The 21,418-nt window shown below is 42.1% G+C and overlaps 1 protein-coding gene across 10 annotated transcripts in view; it reads left to right on the forward strand.

The window, feature by feature from the left end:
* The window catches only part of BABAM2 (BRISC and BRCA1 A complex member 2), a 463,266-nt gene that overhangs the window by 351,565 nt on the left and 90,283 nt on the right, over positions 1-21,418 (forward strand). For all 10 annotated transcript variants that reach the window (XR_003122373.1, XR_003122371.1, XR_003122372.1 and 7 more), the window contains 3 exons: positions 7,689-7,788; positions 11,804-11,874; positions 15,387-15,469. Coding sequence is in view for 7 of the 10 variants with exons in the window: in XM_025405839.1 (XP_025261624.1) it covers positions 7,689-7,788; positions 11,804-11,874; positions 15,387-15,469 (254 nt within the window). In the remaining 3 variants the exon portion in view is untranslated. The remainder of the gene's footprint in view (positions 1-7,688; positions 7,789-11,803; positions 11,875-15,386; positions 15,470-21,418) is intronic.

The raw sequence follows: 21,418 nt of genomic DNA on the forward strand, positions 1-21,418 counted from the left end.
TTCACCATGTTGGCCAGGTGGGTCTCAAACTCCTGATCTCAAGTGGTCCCCCTGCCTTGTCCTCCCAGAGTGCTGGGATTACAGGCGTGAGCCACCGTGCCCGGCCCATATTTTTAATTACTCTATTTAATAATGCCGTATTTTTTAAAGTTATTTAACTTAGCAGTTTCAACTTTTTTAGACTTTGCTCCAAGGAGGAATGTTTTCTGAGTGCTTAATCATAGTTGTCATTGTCTCAACATTTCCATTTTTATATGTCCCTTTAAAAGTGAGAAACAAAAAATGGAATACAGTACTCTCACAGAGTTCTTACTTACAGTATAAAGTGTGTTTAGTAGAAATATTAGATTAGTCACAAATGTAATACAGCCAGGCCTGAATTGATGCTTCCATGAGCCTCTGATTCCGTGTGAATACCCAGATTTTCTTCCACTGGTGTACTTAACTCATCTTTCTGATCTCCTGTCTTATTTTCTTGTCCTATTGTACTCATTGAAATTTTCTCCATATTGAATTACAACCTGATTTTGTTTAACTGAAGGACTGACACTCTTGAGATGGCTCAAAGTTGAATCTGTAAAATGAGTTGAGAGCTAACAATAGGTCTAGAAAATGCTTTGCTAGAAAAAAAATTTAGCTAGAAAACAAAACAAGGCCGGGCGTGATGGCTCACACCTGTAATCCCAGCACTTTGGGAGGCCGAGGCAGCAGATCACTTGAGCCTAGGAGTTCGAGACCAGCCTGGACAACCTAGTGAAACTCCTTCCCTACTAAAAATACAAAAAAATTAGCCAGGCATGGTGGCACACATCTGTGGTCCCAGCTACACGGGAGGCTGAGCTGGGAGGATCACCTGAGCCTGGGAAGTTGAGGCTGCAGAGAGCCGTGATCACGCCACCGCGTGACAACAGAGCAAGATCCTGTCCAGGGGAAAAAAAAGAAGAAGAAGAAGAAAAGAAAGTAAGAAAACGAAACTAGAGCCTCTCCTTAATTTAATATTTATGTTCTTCTGGGTTTTCAGAACTATGAATGATTTTTTTTTAGTCCCAGACATGTGATACCTCTAAGATGATAAAAACTGAGATGGACGAGGTGATTAATTTTATGTATAAAAGCTTTGAAGACAATTTTAATCACTTATTCTACTATTTCAGCATATTGGTAGGGAGTAGACTTTTTAAAATTCTACTTCATCTTTCTGTGAAAGAATTCCTAATGAAAAAGGACATAGGCTTTGGAACCAGAAAGACCTGGGTTCAATCCCACCTCTGCAACTTACTTGCTGGGTGATCTTGGATAAGATACTTAGACTCTTAGACGTCAGTTTCCTCATCTGTAAATGGGGCTAATTAGGTCTACTTGGCAGGGTCGTTGTGAGGTTTAGAGATCATGAAGTGCCCAGTAGAGTGTCTGGCAAAGGTGGGAACTCAATAAATAACAGTGAGTTGTTTCATAGTAATGGCTCTCCTGGCAGGCCACCAGGAAACATAATCTGGTATTACAGAGTGCCCCAGATTCTTGAGGTCCCTGGCATTCCTCTACTTTGGAAGGACTTATCATTGGTACCTTAGTCATGTGTTCAGAATGGCAAACTCAAGTCCTTAGACATAGTTAGGCATACAGTTAGTGTTTGTTGAATTGGATTGAAGGCAGCACACATTGCCTTAGGATTTCTCTTAGCTTGGAGGCTACAGGCTGCTTGTTTCTATCATCCTAGATGTTCCCCTTTCCATGCTTCAACTTCCAACGGCCCCTGAATCATACTGTGGAGGAGGCAGCCGGGTCAACTTCCTCTCCCTCAGAACCCAATTCAGGGGCAAAAGCAGGATGCCAAGGCTGACCCAAATGTCTCTGACAACGCCTTGTCATGACCCTTGGACAGAGAAGACTTTTAGAGTAACGTCTCTCATAGAGTGCTTGGTGCTATTTTTGTGTTAATGTAACTCTAATTGGTACTCTGACCATTTTAATGCTTTGAGAGACATGTCTTTTTTTTTTTTTTTTTTTTTTTTTTAAGTGACAGAGTCCCACTCAGTCATCCAGGCTAGAGTGCAGTGGTATAAGCATGGCACATTGCAACCTCCAACTCCTGGCCTCAAGTGATCCTCTTGCCTCAGGCTCCTGAGTAGCTGGGACTATAGGCACATATGATCATGCCTGGCTAATTTTTAATTTGTTTAGAGATGGGATCTCGCTATGTTGCCCAGGCTGGTCTCAAACTCCTGGCCTGGAGCAGTCATCCTGCCTCAGCCTCCCAAAGTGCTGGGATTACAGGCCCAAGCCACTGTGCCTGGCCAGGTCTCTTTGAGAGTGGTGCTATCCCACTGAACTGATGAGAAAGTTGAGTAGAACTAAAGAAAGAAAACTTGACAGAAGCAAGAATTATGATTGCGAATCACTAGCTCTTCTGATTTTCTCCAGTCTAAATTACGTTTTGCTCATTTTACTTGACCAGTAAGGTAAAACCCCACGTGGGAGGAAAGGGAGTTGCTGTTTCATAATGGGTCAGAATCAAAACCCTATTGTCCCAAGTCAAGCTTTCAGACAGGCTGACTCCCTGCATTTTTCTGTGTCAAAATAAAAACAATTTATTTATGCTATCACGTTGCAGCCAAGTTAAGTCTTCAGTGCAGTCATGCATTGCTTAATGGCCAGGACACGTTCTGAGAAATGTGTCGTTAGGCAGTATTGTCATTGTGCAAACATCATAGAATGTACCAACCCAAACCTAGATAGACAGCCTACTACACGCCTAGGCCATCTGGTGAGCCTATTGCTTCTGGGCTACAGATGTACGCAGCATGTTCCTGTACTTAATCCTATAGGTAATTGTAACACAATGGTAAGTATTTGTGTATCTAAACATATCTAAACATAGGAAAGGAACAGTAAGCATACGGTATTGTAATCTTATGGGACAACTGTCACATAGGGGGTCCGTCATTAACTGAAATGTTGTGTGTGGGTCATGACTATATTAGAGATGTGATAATTTGCAGACAGACCGAAGTTCACAAAGGACTCTATGAGTTTCATTTGCATGGAAAAGACTAGTATTAATACATTCAGTATAGACAGTTCTTACATTTAAGTTTTAGAGCCAAGAAGACTACCCTGGAAATGCTTTTCTGGTTTCATTTTGGCCTATTTAATTACCCCTACCTTTGGAAAAGTTTTTAAAACTCTGGCCTCGTCCTTCTAATTTATATCCACAGATTAAGTTTCAGTTCTAAGAATTATCAACTAATTTCCTGTTTTATTTTATTCCATGAAGAGATAGAAGGTACCCTCTCATCAGAACAGCCCTTTTCATCCTTTTCTCCTCCCAAGTGAAGCCTGAGCCCCTGCCACACCGATTTCCTTCTCACCCTGCTTCCTCACCACGCCACTCTGCAGGTCAGGAGTATCAATGCCAAGTGGTCCCTTTCATCTCCTCATAATTCTTCCCCAGCCACTTAGTGGGTTAGTCAGGCCCTGCCTTCTCTTCAGCCAGCCCTGCAGTCCTGGGAATGTCTTGAGTGAGCCCTGGAGTCTCTGCACAGGGTGAGTTTCCTGTTGTACATGCTCAGCCCAATATTTTTTGATTCATGAATATTAAAGAATTAGAGATCACAAGGCCTTACCACCATCTTGTACCCTCTAAAAACATAATGACCCTTTATTTCATGGCACTTGACTTAGTTTATTCAGCATGATCAGGGCAGCATTCAGGCTATAGCAAGCCTGTTAAATATTTACCCATGAGGCGGATATTTATACATGAATCAGCAACACTTATCAGTGTGTGACACTGGATGTAGATTTTGGACCCTTACAAGCTAAGAAACTACTGAGTTAAATAAAGGGTGAAATGACGTCCTTTAAAAAATAAACTCTCAGTTAAAACTATCTTTCGTAGTGCCTAAAGTGCTTTACACTTGTTGAGGCTTACCCCGGACAGCCAACCAAGTCATTCAGAATCAGACCTGCCAGAGTGGCTAGTCCATCACATTTGAGATCAAATGAATCTGATTGTTTGATGGTTGGGTTGGGAGAGTACTGAGATATTAACAAAATTAAGAGGAGATCCTGCCTTGCTGCTATGTGGGAAATTGTAAATGAAGATGAGCCATACATCACAGTGTCTACTTTGGTGACGGTCTGAAGCCTCTAGGAGCCCCTCATCATACTGGAATGCTGGCCTGGCTCACTGATAGCCAGATCCGCTGTTTCTTTCCATTCCTGTAGTCTTTCATGATTAAAAATCCCCCTGCTCTCAGGGAGGTAACATATATCAGCAGAAACAGCCTAGACTCTGGTGACAGGCAAACCTGTGTTCAGATCTTGGTTTTACCTCTGTCTAATTGTGTGAACCTAGGCAGTATTTTCTGTTCTCTCAACCTCAGTTTTTTCACATGTGAAATTACAACAATACTTCCCACCTCTTTGAACTATGGAGAGCATTTAATTAGATAATACGATAAAGCACCTAGCAACATGTGTTAGTTCTTGGTAGTGACCAAAGCAGGGTGCCGACACACGGGCCTGGCAGCAGAACACCTGGCCTTTGGAGCTCTTCACACCTCTGCTTTTCTCCATCATTACAGGTGATTTTTGTCTAACGACTGTATTTCAGAATGGCACAATCAAAACAGAGGGAGACAGTTTCAAGTTTAAAGGATTACTCAGACTGTTTTCCTTCCTTGCATATAATTTAATGACTGTAATATTTTATATAATTCAAAGCCTATTACTGTCAACTCCAGGGAAGTGTCCAAATTATTTTCTTTTTTGGAATTTTATTATGCCAAGGATTGTTCGTCTAAGTGAGCTATGAGTAGCTTGGATCTTGTCATTCTCTATGTTATACAGATATTCAACCAGTAGCTACAGGACATAAATATTGTATTTATTTTTCTTGCACTATGGATTATTTTTTTCTTAATCAGCTTTCTATCCTAATGAAATCATTAGAACCTTCTGGTTAGATGTGTGCCCTCTGTGTTATTTGTGCATACAAAAAGAGGAGACGAAAAGCCTTCCTCTGGTTTATAGGAAGTCATAGGAATTTTCGTAGCTGTCTTCAGAGTTTAGGCTAAATCTAATCTAATGCCTACTCTAAGCGTAGCAAAAGGAAATGATGGCCTTGCTGATTCTAGGCAGTTGCAGAATGCAGATGATTCATTAATGTCATACTTAGTCAAACACTGTCTTACAATTTTCTCAACTGTCAGAGTTGTGCTTTTAGGTTAGATCTGAGTAGAAAAAGTCAATATTGAATATTTCCACTCCACATTGACTTCCTTGTGTCACTTGAGATTTTGTTCATTTAGACTTTTTATTTGCATGAGCAAACACAAAATTCATTTATTTATTTATTTTGAGATGGAGTCTCACTTTTGTCGCCCGGGCTGGAGTGCAGTGGCACGATCTCGGCTCACTGCAGCCTCCACCTCCTTGGGTTCAAGCGATTCTCCTGCCTCAGCCTTCCGAGTAGCTGGGATTATAGGGGCCTGCCACCACGCCCAGCTAATTTTTGTATTTTTAGTACAGACAAGGTTTCACCATGTTGGCCAGGATGGTCTTGATCTCTTGACCTTGTGATCCACCCCCCTCGGCCTGCCAAAGTGCTGGGATTACGGGTGTGAGCCACCATGCCCGGCCCCACTCAATTTATTTTTACCAGGAAAATTAATTTCAGAAATCTGTAGTCAATAGAGAGACAGGATGGGTTTGTAGTCCTTTTAGTAGTGTTTTATACATGTATATGCACATTCACATACATACTCCCTGTATCACAAACCCTACACTGAATCAAAGTGCCCTAAACTCTTTCTTGGTTTGTGTGTTTGTTTGTTGAGATGGGGTCTCACTCTGTCGCCCAGGCTAGGGTACAGAGGCACGATCTTGGCTCACTGCAACCTCTGCCTCCAGGCTCAAGTGATCCTCCCACCTCAGTTTCCTGAATAGCTAAGGCTACAGATGTGCACTACCATGCCTGGCTAATTTTTAAAATTTTTTGTAGAGATGAAGTCTTCCTATGTTGTCCAAGCTGATCTCGAACTCCTGGACTCAAGTGATTTGCCAACCTCAGCCTCCCAAAGTGCTGGGATTATAGTCGTGAGCCACTGCACCTGGCTGCCCTGAACTCTTTAGAAATGATTTTCTAGCCGGGTGTAGTGGCTCACACCTGTAATCCGAGCACTTTGGGAGGCCAAGGCGGGTGGATCACAAGGTCAGGATATCGAGACCATCCTGGCTAACACGGTGAAACCCCGTCTCTACTAAAAATGCAAAAAATTCACCTGGCGTGGTGGCGGGCGCCTGTAGTCCCAGCTACTTGGGAGGCTGAGGCAGGAGAATGGCATGAACCCGGGAGGCGGAGCTTGCAGTGAGCCAAGATCACGCCAATGCACTCCATCCTGGGCGACTGAGCGAGACTCGGTCTCAAAAAAAAAGAAATGATTTTCTAGGCAGTTATTGTCACACCTTTTTCTTCCACTTACAACCTTGTAACTGTGGGGTCTTGGATAATAATCCAACATTATAAATAAATAATCACAACATTAAGAAGTAATCACAACATTAAGGGATTTTAGGGATTTTTAAAAATATCCCATCGTATTACAGAGAGGGTTTAGGGGACTTATGGAAGTATATGCATTAAAATGAAATTAAGAAAAGAAAAACAAGCTAAGGCAAAAGGAAAGGGAGCATAGGAAAGAAAATGAAGTGAAGATTAAGGGTGATAAATGAAATGTATGCTTTAAAGTTCTGAACAATTTCTTTTAATAATTGTGTGCTGGTTAATTTAAACTGAAAAAAAAAGAGGGTTTTTTTGTTTGTTTGTTTTTTTTCTTTTGAGACTGAGTCTCGCTGTATCGCCCAGGCTGGAGTGCAGTGGTGTGATCTTGGCTCACTGCAACCTCCGCCTTCCAGGTTCAAGCGATTCTCATGCCTCAGCCTCCTGAGTAGCTGGGATTACAGGTGCCCACCACCACACGCCCAGCTAATCTTTGTATTTTTAGTAGAGACCAGGTTTCGTCATGTTGGCCAGACTGGTCTCAAATTCCTGACCTCAGGTGATCCCCCCACCTCAGCCTCCCAAAGTGCTGGGATTACAGTTGTGAGCCACTGCGCCCGGCCAGAAAAAAGGAATTTCTGAAAGATCTGGAAATTATTTCTGAATCAACATTGTATCTTACTACTTGGATCAGTGATTATCGGCTGCACCTTCTTGTATACCTTTTGAAATACAAGATAATGGCCGATAAGCTGTAGAATTAGTCTCTTTAGAACTCTGTTACAGTGTTGCAGCAATTCATTTTAGTTCAGTTTCAGTGTTTAATGAATAACTTACCTGTGCCCAGCAAAGAATTGGGCATAATGAAGAGTATGAAAGTGTACGTTTCAGTAATACCTGCAGCCCATTGGTGTTGGTAAGACATTTACCCATCCCATGCCAATCAAAATTTTCTAATTTGTACTGTTGCATGTTATCAATGATGTATAATGCAAACATGCTAGTTTATTAAAATGAATTAAAATGCAGAAATGTAATCATAAAGTGAAGCCCATGTACCCATCGTCATTAACCTAGGCAGTCGGTGGCCAGACTTTGATGAGAGAAGCCGAGTCTGCTTGGGGGTAACACTTCTTAAGTTGCTTAAGCCCTAAGAGAAGTGTCCATTGTACTCTTGTCCTTTCAGTGCACTTGGAGGCTCCTCAGCTCTTCATATCCCAGCTTTCCCAGGAGGAGGATGTCTCATTGATTACGTTCCTCAAGTATGCCACCTGCTCACCAACAAGGTAAAAGCAAGTCCCCAACTCATCCCTCTTGTGAGATTTCTTCCTCCAGTCCACCACGTACCCAGAATCATCGTGCATGCTCCATCCTTCTCAGACCGTCTGCTCAGTTTCAGCCTCTGTATAGACACCTGCCCTTCCTACTGTGAATTACAGTTAATCTGTTTCTCTATTTCTTTGCCCTCCTTCTTCCTTTTCTAAGGATTCTGACCTCCTGTTCCAGTCTTATCTTCATCTCTTAACTTTGTGTCTGGGATTTAAGTCACGTCTTTCTTGAATTTCCTTTACCCAGTTTTTGCCAGTTCTTGCACCTTCTTAAACTTTAAAACTTTGGAACCCCATTGCTTCCCAATTATCCAGAGCATGCATGCGTGTGTGCTTGTGCTTGTGCTTGGCAGTAGTTGATATCAGAGTAATTGTTTAAAACTGCCTTCATCTTTCTCTGCATTTCTGTACTTTACTTTTTAATAGTCAGCCTTTGATTCTTCTCGTCATACCTGGGAGCAGTTCACTAGTGTCCTTTGCCTAGGGGCAAGATTCCCAAGTCAGCTGGTCTTTTTTTTTTTTTTTTTGAGACGGAGTCTCACTCTGTAGCCCAGGCTGGAATGTAGTGGCGCGATCTCGGCTCACCTCAATCTCCGCCTCCCAGGTTCAAGCCATTCTCCTGCCTCAGCCTCCTGAGTAGCTGGGATGACAGGCACCCTCCACCACGCCTGGCTAATTTTTGTATTTTTAGTAGAGATGAGGGTTCACCCTGTTGGCCAGGCTGGTCTCGAACTCCTGACCTCAGGCGATCTGCCTACCTCAGCCTCCCAGAGTGCTGGGATTACAGGTGTGAGCCACCGCGCCCAGCCAGTCAGCTGGTCTTACACTCAGTCAGATGACCTAAAGCTTCTCTTAGCTACATGAATAAGCCATTACATTAGCAAGTAGCTGAGTCTAATGGTTATTGTTAGATGTTTCCAAAAAGTATAAGAATATACTTGTTAATGTCCAGCTAGTATATTTAGCTGAAAACTAGCGATACTGATGCATAAGCAATGCTGACTCTCTTTCTTCTCCCACATAGACTGTGACTCAGTTTGTTTAGTTGCCAGAGTGCAGTTTTCTTTGCTCCTGTTGACTTGTTCACATTGGCTTGAAAAAGTAGATCTTTTGTTTGTCTCTTTCACTCAAAAGATAGCTCACTTCTATATAGAAAATAGTTTAAAGGTACAATAATCTTTCAAGAGCTTCAGTATTATTTTTCAAATATCAGAGAAACTAAAATCTAGCAACTCCGCCGTCTGTGGGCCAGGCACAGATTCCAGGCTTTAACCCTCATGCAGGGGTTGCTTCTCATCAGACCAAATATCCCCAGCCTCTTGCCCTCCTGCAAAACTGATTGGAGGACAGAATTCTTATTTACATTCTGGGGCTTTGCACTGCCTTCAAATCTGTGTCCCAGAATTATAGAGAAAAATGCAAATTTGGTCTTCTAGAAGGGAGAAGAAAAGCCTTTTTAAAGCTCTCCAATTGAGATTAATTTCTAGTCATACATTTTCCTCAAAAAAATTATAACACCGTTTTCCCAGAAATATAAGAATCAGTCAATTTTTCTTATCTGGTTTCTTTCATTAATTTTACTTGTCTTTTGAAATTGGTGTTCTTCTGTTTGCTACAAATGAGGACAGTATGGGCTGCTTTTAGAAACAATCTCTTCAAATGAATTTCCATAATTATATTGGAATCTATCTTTATAGCCAGTTTTGTTGTGGGTTTCTGTTAAAATGGTTTTCTGTTTTTAAAATCAAGTATACAGAACTGTTTTCATCCCCTTTTTAAACAAAGCCACTTAAGCAAACTTATCATCTGCTTTTCTTTTCCCAAAATAACATTTCTGATCCTGCGTTAAGCCTGCAAAGTAAGCACTGTTTTTATAAATTGACATAAACCCCTATTATATAAATAGAATTGTTTTACATTTAAAGGGTACAACATGGCTATCAGTACCAATTGTGTCAAGGTTATTTCAAGCACTTTATCTTGAGCTTTTGTTAGCCGTGGAAACTCAGTGTGGCTATAGCCAATATAAACAATTTTGGGGGTCTCTCCTTCCCACCATTTCTTCCAGCCATCATGAGAACATTATAAGGAATGTGTTTTCGTGTTAGAAGCTGGTGGGCAAATGACTAACTTTCAGATGCCTAGCTTAATGAGTGCACAATTTTTTTATAGAAACTGTCATTGGGTGATAATGAGGAAATATAAAAAGGCAAAGCGAAATAAAATCTCCTATTGTAATACTCCTTATTCTGATATTAGAATTTTAAAACTAGAGAAGCATTATTCTGCCTTTTTTAATAGGAGCTCAAGATAACCAAATAACCCCATTTGATGAGAGAAAGCTCTTTACAGAGAATGTCAGCTGATATATGCAAAAGGAATGATGGGATTCAAAAATCATCATTTTGCAGTCCCTAATGAAATCATTGATTCAGACAAGGATCTCCAATAAATACTAAAGCCATTAGGTGAAAGGTTGATGGGAAACGAGGTCTTCCCACGCTTCAGAGGGTAGGTCCATAGACTGTTCACTGTGGCAGAGGGAACATTTCCTTCCAGTGGAGTGGTCTGGCTATCGTCACCTCAGCCAAGTGATCAGGCCCAGTATCATCTGGGAAGTTTTCTTGCCAAAAATGTTCAAACTGGACCTAATCACCCTTTAGCTCTAATTTCTAATTTATTGGAAATACAGAGAGTAAAGGAAAAAGGAAGAAAACAGAATTGAGACATTCTATAAGACTACTAGCCCAATTTCTTTTCTTTTTTCTCTTTTTTTTTTTTAAAAAGAGATAAGGTCTTGCTCTTTTAAAGAGATGAGGTGGCCCAGGCTGGGGTGCAGTGGTGCCATCTAAGCTCAATGCAGCCTTGAACTCCTGAGCTCAAGCATTCCTCCTGCCTCAGCCTCCTGAGTAGCTAGGGCTATAGGTGCATATCACCATATCCAGCTAATTTCTTTTATTTTTTGTTGAGATGAGGTCTGGCTGTGTTGCTGAGGCTGGTCCTGAATTCCTGGCCTCAAGTAATCCTCCTGCCTCAGACTCCCAAAGTACTGGGATTACATGCGTGAGATTCCGCATCTGGATATAGCCCAATTTATTTGAAAAATCAGTGTCATATATGTGCATGCAGGCACACACACATACACACACTCAAGGAGGTACTATTTATTATAGATTCAGAAACTTAAAAGGCATTAAAAACAAATGCCTGATCCTTAATCATACATTGCTTTTTAAAAAACATTTTGAGCCAGACTCAGTGGCTCACACCTGTAATCCTAGCATTTTGGGAGGCCGAGGCAGGCTGATCATCTGAAGTCAAGAGTTCAAGACTAGCCTGCACAATGTGATGAAAACTCGTCTCTACTAAAAATACAAAAATTAGCAGGGCATAGTGGCGTACTCCTATAATCCCAGCTACTTGGGAGGCTGAAGGAGGAGAATCACTTGAACCCAGGAAGTAGAGGTTGCAGTGAGCTGACATTGCGCCATTGCACTCCAGCCTGGGCAACAAGAGCGAGACTCTGTCTCAAAAAAAAAAAAAATTAATTTATTTTAATTCTTTTGAATTAAAAAAATAAAAATAAACATTTTGGGGACAATTAGGAAATTTTGAAAATGGACAGGGTACTAGATGAATTCAGAGACTGATGGCTCAATTTGTTGGGTACGATAATGGTATTGTGGTTATGTAGAAGAAAGTTTTATTTTTTAGAGATGCATACTGAAATATTTAGGAGTGAACTGTCATGATGTCTCTCATTTGCTTTGAAGTGTTGATTGATAGGTTGATAGGCAGATGGATGGCTGGAGGAAGCAAGTAGGCACAGTAGTCATAGCTATTGAATGTAGGTAGTGGGAATACCGGTGTTCACTTTACTATTCTTTCTGCTTCTCTGAATCTTTGTAATTTCTTATAATAAAGCGTTTAAAAGCTTCCCACTCTACTTCTCAGCTTTGGGTTTCTATTCCAGGTGCAGTACGTGATTCAAGGGTATCACAAAAGAAGAGAGTATATTGCTGCTTTCCTCAGTCACTTTGGCACGTAAGTTCTGCTCTGTTTGAACGATATACCAGTGATGCCCTCGCTTGCTGATGACCTCAACATGGGGCTTGATTGAGAAAATAGCAATTACTTCTTACACATGATACTTTTTTTTTTTTTTTTGAGACAGAGTCTCGCTCTGTCACCCAGGCTGGAATGTAATGACATGATCTTGGCTCACTGCAACCTCTACTTCCCGAGTTCAAGCGATTCTCCTGCCTCAGTCTCCTGAGTAGCTGGGATTATAGGCATGGTCCACCACACTGGCTAATTTTTGTATTTCTAGTAGAGATGGGGTTTCACCATGTTATCCAGACTGGTCTCAAATTCCTGACCTCGTGATCCGCCTACCTCAGCCTCCCAAAGTGCTGGGATTACAGGCGTGAGCCACCACACCCGGCCTCACATGATACCTTTTTAATGCTACTTTGATCCTTTTTGGTATGCTGTTTATACCAAAGCTCCCAGGATCCCTTTTTTTTTTTTTTTTTTTTTGCCCCTTCGGTATTCTTTGGCAAATAGTAGTATCAAATATCTTCCCTAGAGCAGCAGCCTGGACAGCCCTGAACACAACAGTAGTAATGGTGGTGACAGTCACTTGTTGTAGAACTCTCTACAATTGGCATAGCACTTTTTACCTCCGTGCCCTCACAGTAGCCATGGGGTGAACCAGGCAGGCATCACTGACACATTTAGTGGAAGAAGCTCTGAAACTGTGGTAAGTTCAGTAACCCAGTGGAAGTCACACCCCTAGAAGAAGTGGAGCCAGGGCAGGAACCCCATTTCCCCAGGACTCAGGCCTCCTGATAGGACTCCACTGCCAACAGTGCCACACAGATCTGGGGAGGAAATCCAGCATTCGATGCAAAAGCTGTGGCTCGCACTCGAGGCTAGGAGTTGAAAGCAAGCACCGAGAGGGGAGAAGGAAGCCTGTGACACCATGGGCGCCTCTGGCTGCTCCGTCCCTGTGCCTTTGCCCTTTCCTTCTGGCTGCCTGTGGCCATGCTGCCCTGCAGCCCTGTTTCCTTAAGTAAGTCAGAGGCCTGATCAAGCTTCTCCTTGGGCTTTGCTCAGTGGGACAGGGAATGGGTTTTCCTCACGATCTTTAGAAGGTGGAACATTCTACCCATTGTGGGTAACTAGGCAATAAGGGTTTTAGAGGTCTGATGATAGCCCACCGTATTCCACAGAAGGCTTATAAATATATAAATATATCTAGTAATACAAAATTAAAATTTTAAATAAGGAAATTAGGAATAGGGAAGAGAAGATGAAACCAAGAAAATGATTTGTCACCCTCTGGGATATAAGAAAATTTCTGACTCCTCAAACCAATTTTAAGACATTTTTCTCATTCCCATAATGGAATTTTTTGTTTCTCCAAAATAGAAGTGTCAATAACCAAACAGTATGACTGTCTCTCACATGAGTCTTTAATACTTACGATTTTTTTCAGCTTTGTTTGTGAACATTTTGAGAAAGTACTTTTGATACAAATAGTGGTTAATAAATAATACCATTGATCTTCTTATTTTTAAGTAAGATTTTCTTCAGTATATATAATTGAACATGAAAAAGCTAGCACAGTGGCCTCCAGAATGGAGTACACACACCGCAGAAGTTACACAGCTCACTCTATTGGAGTACAAGAAAAATATGAAAACTACATTTACATTTGCTTTCAAATCTCACTTTTTAAATATGCTTTTTTCTGTATATTTTATTATGCATGTAGTACAGTAATATACTAAAATGGATTACATACTTGTCTTTGCCTATGGGATGCAGGATCTGAAAAGTATTGATTATCAGCACTATAACATTATTGGGCTAATTATAAATTAATAGAGAGGCCAGGCACAGTGGCTCACGCCTGTAATCCCAGCACTTTGGGAGGCCAAGGTGGGCGGATCACCTGAGGTCAGGAGTTCGAGACTAGCCTGGCCAACATGACAAAACCCTGTCTCTACTAAAAAATACAAAAATTAGCCTGGGCGCGGTGGCTCACGCTTCTAATCCCAGCACTTTGGGAGGCCGAGGTGGGTGGATCATGAGGTCAGGAGTTTGAGACCAGCCTGGCCAACACAGTGAAACCCCATCTCTACTGAAAATACAAAAATTAGCTGGGCGTGGTGGCGGGCGCCTGTAATCCCAGCTACTTGGGAGGCTGAGGCAGGAGAATCACTTGAACTGGGAGATGGAGGTTGCAGTGAGCCGAGATCATGCCACTGCACTCCAGCCTGGACAACAGAGCTAGACTCTGTCTCAAAAAAATTAAAAAATTAAAAAAAAATTAGCCAGGCATAGTGGCAGGCGCCTGTAATCCCAGCTATTCAGGAGGCTGAGGCAGGAGAATTACCTGAACCTAGCAGGCGGATGTTGCAGTGAGCCAAGATTGCAGCACTGCACTCCAGCCTGGGCAATAGGTTGAGACTCTGTCTCAAAAATAAATAAATTCATAGAGAGAAATATAAACTAAAGAATTATCAACTTAAGATCGGAATGATATACCAACCATTTTTTAGCAGATCACTTACCCTTCAGTGTCTTAGTTCTTTTACCTTTACAAGGAGTGTTAACTGTTCCTTCCAACTTAAACTGGGAGGGCATCAGTATCAGTGATCTGATTGGCCTGGTTTGGTCAGGGATATCACATCTCTAAGGACATCAGAGTCCTCCTTGTATGGATGAGAAAGAAAATTATATCTGTCCTTAGCGTGGTTAGTGTTGTCCCATTATGGCGACATCCTCCAGGTGCTCAGCTCTTGAGGGAAATGGATGAGGTGAGCCTACAGAATTTCTCCTGGCCCCTTCAGAGGTCAGGGGATGTTCTCTTTTGACACATGAAATATGCGTCTCCCTTCCTGAACCCAGCATTCACCCATCTAATGTTGCTATTTTGCCTTGAGCCCAGTGGGGAGGACAGGGGAACACAGTGAAAGGGGACACAGTTGTCTGGTGTGATTACCCTAACCCAGCTCAAGAAGAAAAGTAATATATAATACTAAATTTACTAATACTGTCATTGCATATTACTGTGTAGTGCCCAGTGGAAGTCAGACTTAACAATCACTGTACAGGTAGTATGCTGACATTTGGGATTATAGTGTCATTGCTGACTTGATTTCTTAATATGTCCTTCTACTCATAATTAATGTAATAACTAACATTTGTGTAGTATTTTATGATTTATCTTATTTGTTTTTCACAACCCTGTAGTGAATTTTGCAAATATTTTTATGCTTGATTTGCAGGTAAGGAAACTAAGGCTGCAAAGGTTAAGTGATTTGCCTGAGGTCATAGTAGATAGTCAGTGGCAAAGCTGTGACTTAAACCTAGATACTGTCATTCCAAACCCCAGACCGTTCCTGCTTTAATCCTCACTTGCCTTAAACCCGTCTCAGAGTCAATAACCCAGACTTCACGAATATATTCTTTACTTGGTTTTATTGCTTTTCTACCTTATTTTTATGAGGGTTTTTTTTGTGTGTGTGTATGTTTTTATTACTCAGAGGTGTCGTGGAATATGATGCAGAAGGCTTTACAAAACTCACTCTGCTGCTGATGTGGAAAGATTTTTGTTTTCTTGTACACAGTGAGTATACTTTTGCTGTCAGCATGTCAGCATACATTTTTAAATGTCCGAAACCACATGTAATAATCAGTGCTAGAACCTTTTGTGTCCTGTCTCAGTTCCTTTTACGGTAGCGTATATATATTTATTGTGGGATATTAAAGAGAAAATATCTCTAGACCAGTGGTTCTCAACCACTGGAGTGATTTTGCACCTCAGGGGATGTTTAGCAATGCCTGGAGACATTTTTGATTGTTATGACTGAGGGGGTGGGGATTTGCTACTGGCATCTAATGGGTGGAGGTCAGCGATGCAGCTAAACATTCTACAACGCACAGGACAGCCCCTCACACACACAAAAAATAAATAAATAAATAAAAATAATTGAACGCAAAATGTCAGTATTGCCAAGCTAGAGAAACCCTACCCTAAACAGATTTCTGTTTCACATTGTGTTTTCAGTATCAGGCCTCAGGACTTTTGGGATTATTAGAAACATACCTGCTGTGACCATTTGGTTATCATCCTTATTCAGTGAAAAGTCTGCAACTTTGATAAAATGTAATACATAACTTAAAGATGGGGCAATGTTTTCATGTATCCCCAACATCATTTCTTCATGTTCTTCTGCATAGTAGGCATACTTAATGGTTGTTGTCACATAGTAATCCGTCAGTCCGTAAGCATCGACCCAGCTTTCTCTTGATAGATAATTTAGAGTCTTTTTGTTTCCTAATTATGTGAGAACCAGTGACCCATGGAGTCAGGTTCAAGTTTCAAGTTAACTGAGACCTTCATTGTGTAGTAATTTGGTATGTACAACGTTCAGTCTTCAGGCCAAGGCAAAGGAGCCAGCTTTCCCAGCTCGAGTTAGAGAAAAGCAGTGGGTTTGAATTGACTTCACTCAAACCCATGGCTTTTAGAACTGACCCTATGCCTCAATAAACTACTGCAGGAGGAATAACTTCGGCTATATTTAGCCAAAGGCATCAGACAGTATAAAGATACAGACTTCAAGGGATTTTCCTTCTGCAGCAGATTTACCTTCTTCGTTGTGATTTGCTTCGGTTAAAATAGTTCTTCAGTTCATTTTTCTACCTGATTGCAGACCAATAGATAGTAAGGGAAGAAACCAATAAAACATCCATAGTGGCAGGAAGAAGAAAACTTCTAAGTAAAACCTTATCTTGGTAAAATTCACATGGAGATCATGGAGCACAGGCCACAGTTTTAAGGAGATGGGCCCCTCTGCCTTTAGGTGTTGCCCAACAACCACCACTTTTCAAGCTGTCATGCACCTTGTCACCACCATAACCTACAATGTGGGGCCAGGTCAGGAGGAAGCCCCACAATCAAGGCCTCCTGGCAGTCTCCTCTTTGCTCAGTCTTCGAGGGCCCTGCTAATCTGAGCTGAACACTGGTACTGCAGCCACCACTTTTGATTCTGACCTTATATATCCGTGCTTTGGTTTGGCATTCTGAGGCTTAATTCCTTTGTGAAATCTTACTTCCTACTTGCTGTATTCACTTTACCTTACCACGTTGGTCCCAGTGATTCTTTCTCTAACCTGATGACCCGGCGGCAGATCTTGATTGCTTCCTTAATTTACTAATATCTCTTGTGACTTGGGAAAGTTGTCTGGTGTGATTATCCTAACTCAGCTCAAGAGGGACCTGGGCCTTACCTCAAATGATGGTGGTGATGGTCTCATGCCTCCTGAGTGGCTGTGGACAACTCCATCACAGCAGGACAATTGCAAACACTAAGATGAATGCTTCAATCAGTTCCTTCATCTCAAAGTGACATAATAGCCCAAGTCTTTTTCCTGAATCTTTGGTCTCCTAGACGTTGTTCTACTTTCTGTTGATGTCAGATCATATCAGAATAAGGGGAAAAATATATTTCATGGCATTGCTCAGTTATAACCTATGTTTTCCACATGCAGCTCAAAGATGACTATTCTAGTGGTTGCTAGCAAGAAGAAATTGTCACTTGCAATGATGGTCAGGGATAAAAGAACATTCACCTCTCAGCTTCTGCCAACTCTTTTGTCAGTACATTCAGTATTGTAGCTATTGCTGTTGCTTTTGAAGGTCTATTCCCCACAGCATATTTTCTCCTTGGTACCATGTGTTCAGTATTTCTTACAGCTCCTTCTCCGCCTTTCTATCTTAGCTTTTCCAAATCAGACGTGCAGAATTGAGTCCCAAAGTCATCTTTTCATTTCATTTTGAATTACCTTCTTCAGAAACATAGACCCCCCCAGGCACTCATTAGAACAGCTACCCGGAACCTTGGGAATTGTTTAATTGACTTTTTCCAAAGTGTTTCCTGGGGCTCTTATTCCTGTTCTCCCCCGGCTGTTTGGTCCCTGTCTCCTAGCATCACTACCACACTCTTGGCTCTTCTGGCAGATAAGACCCTGCCTGTGAATCAAAGAACTTTGATGCTGTTTCCTGCTCCATCACTCACTCGCAGCCTGTCTTTAAATAAATTATTTTCACCCATTTCCTTTTTTCTTATCTAAAATATAGGACTTGCTACCTCAGAGTGAAGCTTGGTTAGATAATGTGTTTTACTTAGTCATGCAGTTAAACATCTGACACTTACCTTCCTTTGGAAGCATCTGCTGGCTTGGTTACAATGCCCAAGGGACCACTTGTTCCTTTTTTTCCCTTCCATGAAGATGGGGAGGGGAATATGAGGTGGCAGAGACTTAACAAAGAACATTGCAGTGAATTATTCTGAGATCTCAAGAGGTGAAAAGGAGGAAGGAAGTGCCTGGAAATAGAGCCATTCCCCTGTGGCTGCCTCTACCACTTCATGGAGGTTGAAGACCCAGCAGGACATGAAATATCATCTCTGTTCTCCCCTTCCTCCCTCTTCTCCCCAGGCCCAGGAAGATTGCTATTGATAGGACAGCTCCTGGCAATAATTATGCACATTTTGGATGCTAGAGGAAAGAGGCACTTCTCTTGTGACAGACAGCTCTGACCTCAGACTTTGCCAGAGTTTGAAAAAGCAGATTGCCTTAAGGAAAAGCATTGCACAGATTCTGGGATCTCTCAGGAGGTACGGCAACATCCTAGCATTCTGGCAGTTCCAGGAATGGGGACTGTGGCCATGACGGTCCATGGAGCATTTCCATCCACTTATTCCTTCCTTACATCATTCATTTTCAGCATGTCTCAAATCTTGGAACTGTAGCAGGATCAGAAACTTGCTCCCATCCAGAAACTATTTTTAGGAAACTTTCCTGGCCATCATCTAAGAATTTTTCATAGCAGTTATATAGGCAGTTCCATATTTGCTAAATTATGCTTACCTCGGGAGGTAGATGTTACCTTTAAGCTAGTAGCTTTTGTTTCTTTTCTTTTTTTTTTTTTTTTTTTTGAGATGGAGTTTTGCTCTTGTTGCCCAGGCTGGAGTGGAATGGCGTGATCTCGGCTCACTGCAACCTCCATATCCCGGGTTCAAGCGATTCTCCTGCCTCAGCCTCCCGAGTAGCTGTGATTACAGGCATGCGCCACCAAGCCTGGCTAATTTTGTAATTTTAGTAGTGACAGGGTTTCTCCATGTTGGCCAGGATGGTCTCAAACTCCTGACCTCAGATGATCCACCTGCCTCGGCCTCCCAAAGTGCTGGGATTACAGGCATGAGCCACCGCGCCTGATCCACTAGTAGCTTTTCAGAATGCAGCATGGGAAGAGAACCAGATAGCAAGGTGAAGTAACAGAACAAAAAAAATGCTCTGGGGAAAAACTACATGCTTTTTTTTCGTGGGTCCCAGTCAGCTGCACTGTAAGTAGACACACAAGGAGGCAGCTGTCTACGGGACTAGAGTTGATACTTGGAAGGGGAGACAATTGAGTGTTGAGATTTGTGACTGTATGACAAGCTGTCTTTTTCCATTACCTATACATCTTTGGTAAATGACCCTTTGAGTCATTCAGCCTGGACTGTAGGCCTTGTCTCCCTGGTAAAATTCCTGTTAGACCAAATTTGACCACTTTTTTCTCTTGTTTTCCTCTACCTCCAACTTAACTGAGTTCTGAGTTTACTAAGAACCTACTGCATGCTCAGTACTATGCAAGGTATTAGGGGATATAAGTACATAACTCAGAGTTGACCTTAAGATACTTACAGTGACATAGCACAGAAATTGGAAAACTACAGCCTGCGGGCCAAATCCCATGTCAGCCTGTTTTTATAGGGCCTTGAGCTAACGATAGCTTTTTTTTTTAAACAGCGTCTCACTGTCGCCCAGGCTGGAGTGCAGTAGTGTGATCTTGGCTCACTGCAGCCTCCGCCACCTGAGTTCAAGCGATTCTTCTGCCTCAGCCTCCCGAGTAGCTGGGACTACAGGCATGCGCCACCACGCCCGGCTAATTTTTGTATTTTTAGTAGAGATGGGGTTTCACCATGTTACCCAGGCTGATCTTGAACTCCTGGCCTCAAGCAATCCACCCACCTAGGCCTCCCAAAGTGCTGGGATTATAGGCGTGGGACACCGCGCCCTGCCCTAAGGGTAGCTTTTACATTTTAAAGGGATTGTTAGAAAACGCAAGCAGAAGAATATGCCGCAGAGACAGTTTACGGTTTGCAAGGCCTAAAATATTTGACCCTTCACAGAAGTTTGCCAACTTCTTGTCTAGTTGATGAGAAAAAAGATTAGATCAAGGTGAAGTACAATGGTAGGCATTTTTAAAACAAATACTTTATGACTTGTCTACTTTATGCAAGACACAGTTATGTGAGAGCCTCATGTGTTACATGTCTCGCTCTGGAGGAGGTCTTTTTTCTCCCTCTCTGGAGCGCAGTGGTGCAATCATGGCTCACTGTAGCCTCAACTTCCTGCGCTCAGGTGATCCTCCCACCTCGGCCTCCCAAGTAGCTGGAACTATACATATGCGCCACCACGCCCAGCTAATTTTATGTAGGGACGAGGTTTTGCTGTTTCTCAGGCTGGTCTCAAACATCTGGGGCTCAAGGGATCCACCTGCCTCAGCCTCCCAAAGTGATGGGATTACAGGCATGAGCCACCACACCCAGCTTCTTTTCTTTCTTAATGAAGTCTAATGAGAAAAACAGACAATAAAGATGTAAACTTAACAAATATATAAATTCAGACAGTGACAAATAGCATGATGGAACAAAGTAAAAGGCTATGAATAGAGAATAAGAAGGAGTTGCTGTGACGATGGTAGGGAAGGCCTCCTGTAGAAGGTGACATTTCAGCTGAGACCTCAGCGGTGATTCAGACAGCCAAGGAAGGCAATTCCAGGGAAAGGAGTCCCTGTGCAAAAGCCCTGAGCCCTGAGGCAGTGAAGAGCTCTGCTTAAGCAGGCCTGGCTGGAACACAGTGAGTAAGGGGAAGGGCATTTGTTGACTTTTTTTTTTAGCTACCTAATGTTGAGTTACTGTCTTAGTGATTTATTCTAGAGATTACAATATGCATCTTTAACATAATTGCCTTAAGATTAATAATGCCTTCATTCTGGTAAAATAAAACGACATTGCTCCTTTTCCTCCCGCTTTTTGTTCTATTAATTGTCATATATATTACATCTGTATATATTATAATATAAACACAACAATATAACTTTTTCTGGCATTGCTATAAACAATCTTTTTTTTTTTTTCTTTTTTGAGACGGGGTCTTGCTCTGTCACCCAGACTGGAGTGCAGTGGCGCGATCTCAGCTCACAGCAACCTCCGCCTCCCGGATTCAAGATATTCTCCTGCCTCAGCCTCCTGAGTAGCTAGGATTACAGGCATGTGCCTTCACTCCCGGCTAATTTTTTGTATTTTTAGTAGAGACAGGGTTTTGCCGTGTTAGCCAGGATGGTCTCGATCTCCTGACCTCGTGATCTACCTACCATGGTCTTCCAAAGTGCTGGGATTACAGGCATGAGCCACCACGCCCAGCCACAGTCTTATATTTTTAAAAGAGAAAAAAAGTTTTCTTT

Source organism: Theropithecus gelada, chromosome 13 (genome assembly GCF_003255815.1).
Source record: "Theropithecus gelada isolate Dixy chromosome 13, Tgel_1.0, whole genome shotgun sequence".
Taxonomy (NCBI): Eukaryota; Metazoa; Chordata; class Mammalia; order Primates; family Cercopithecidae; genus Theropithecus; species Theropithecus gelada.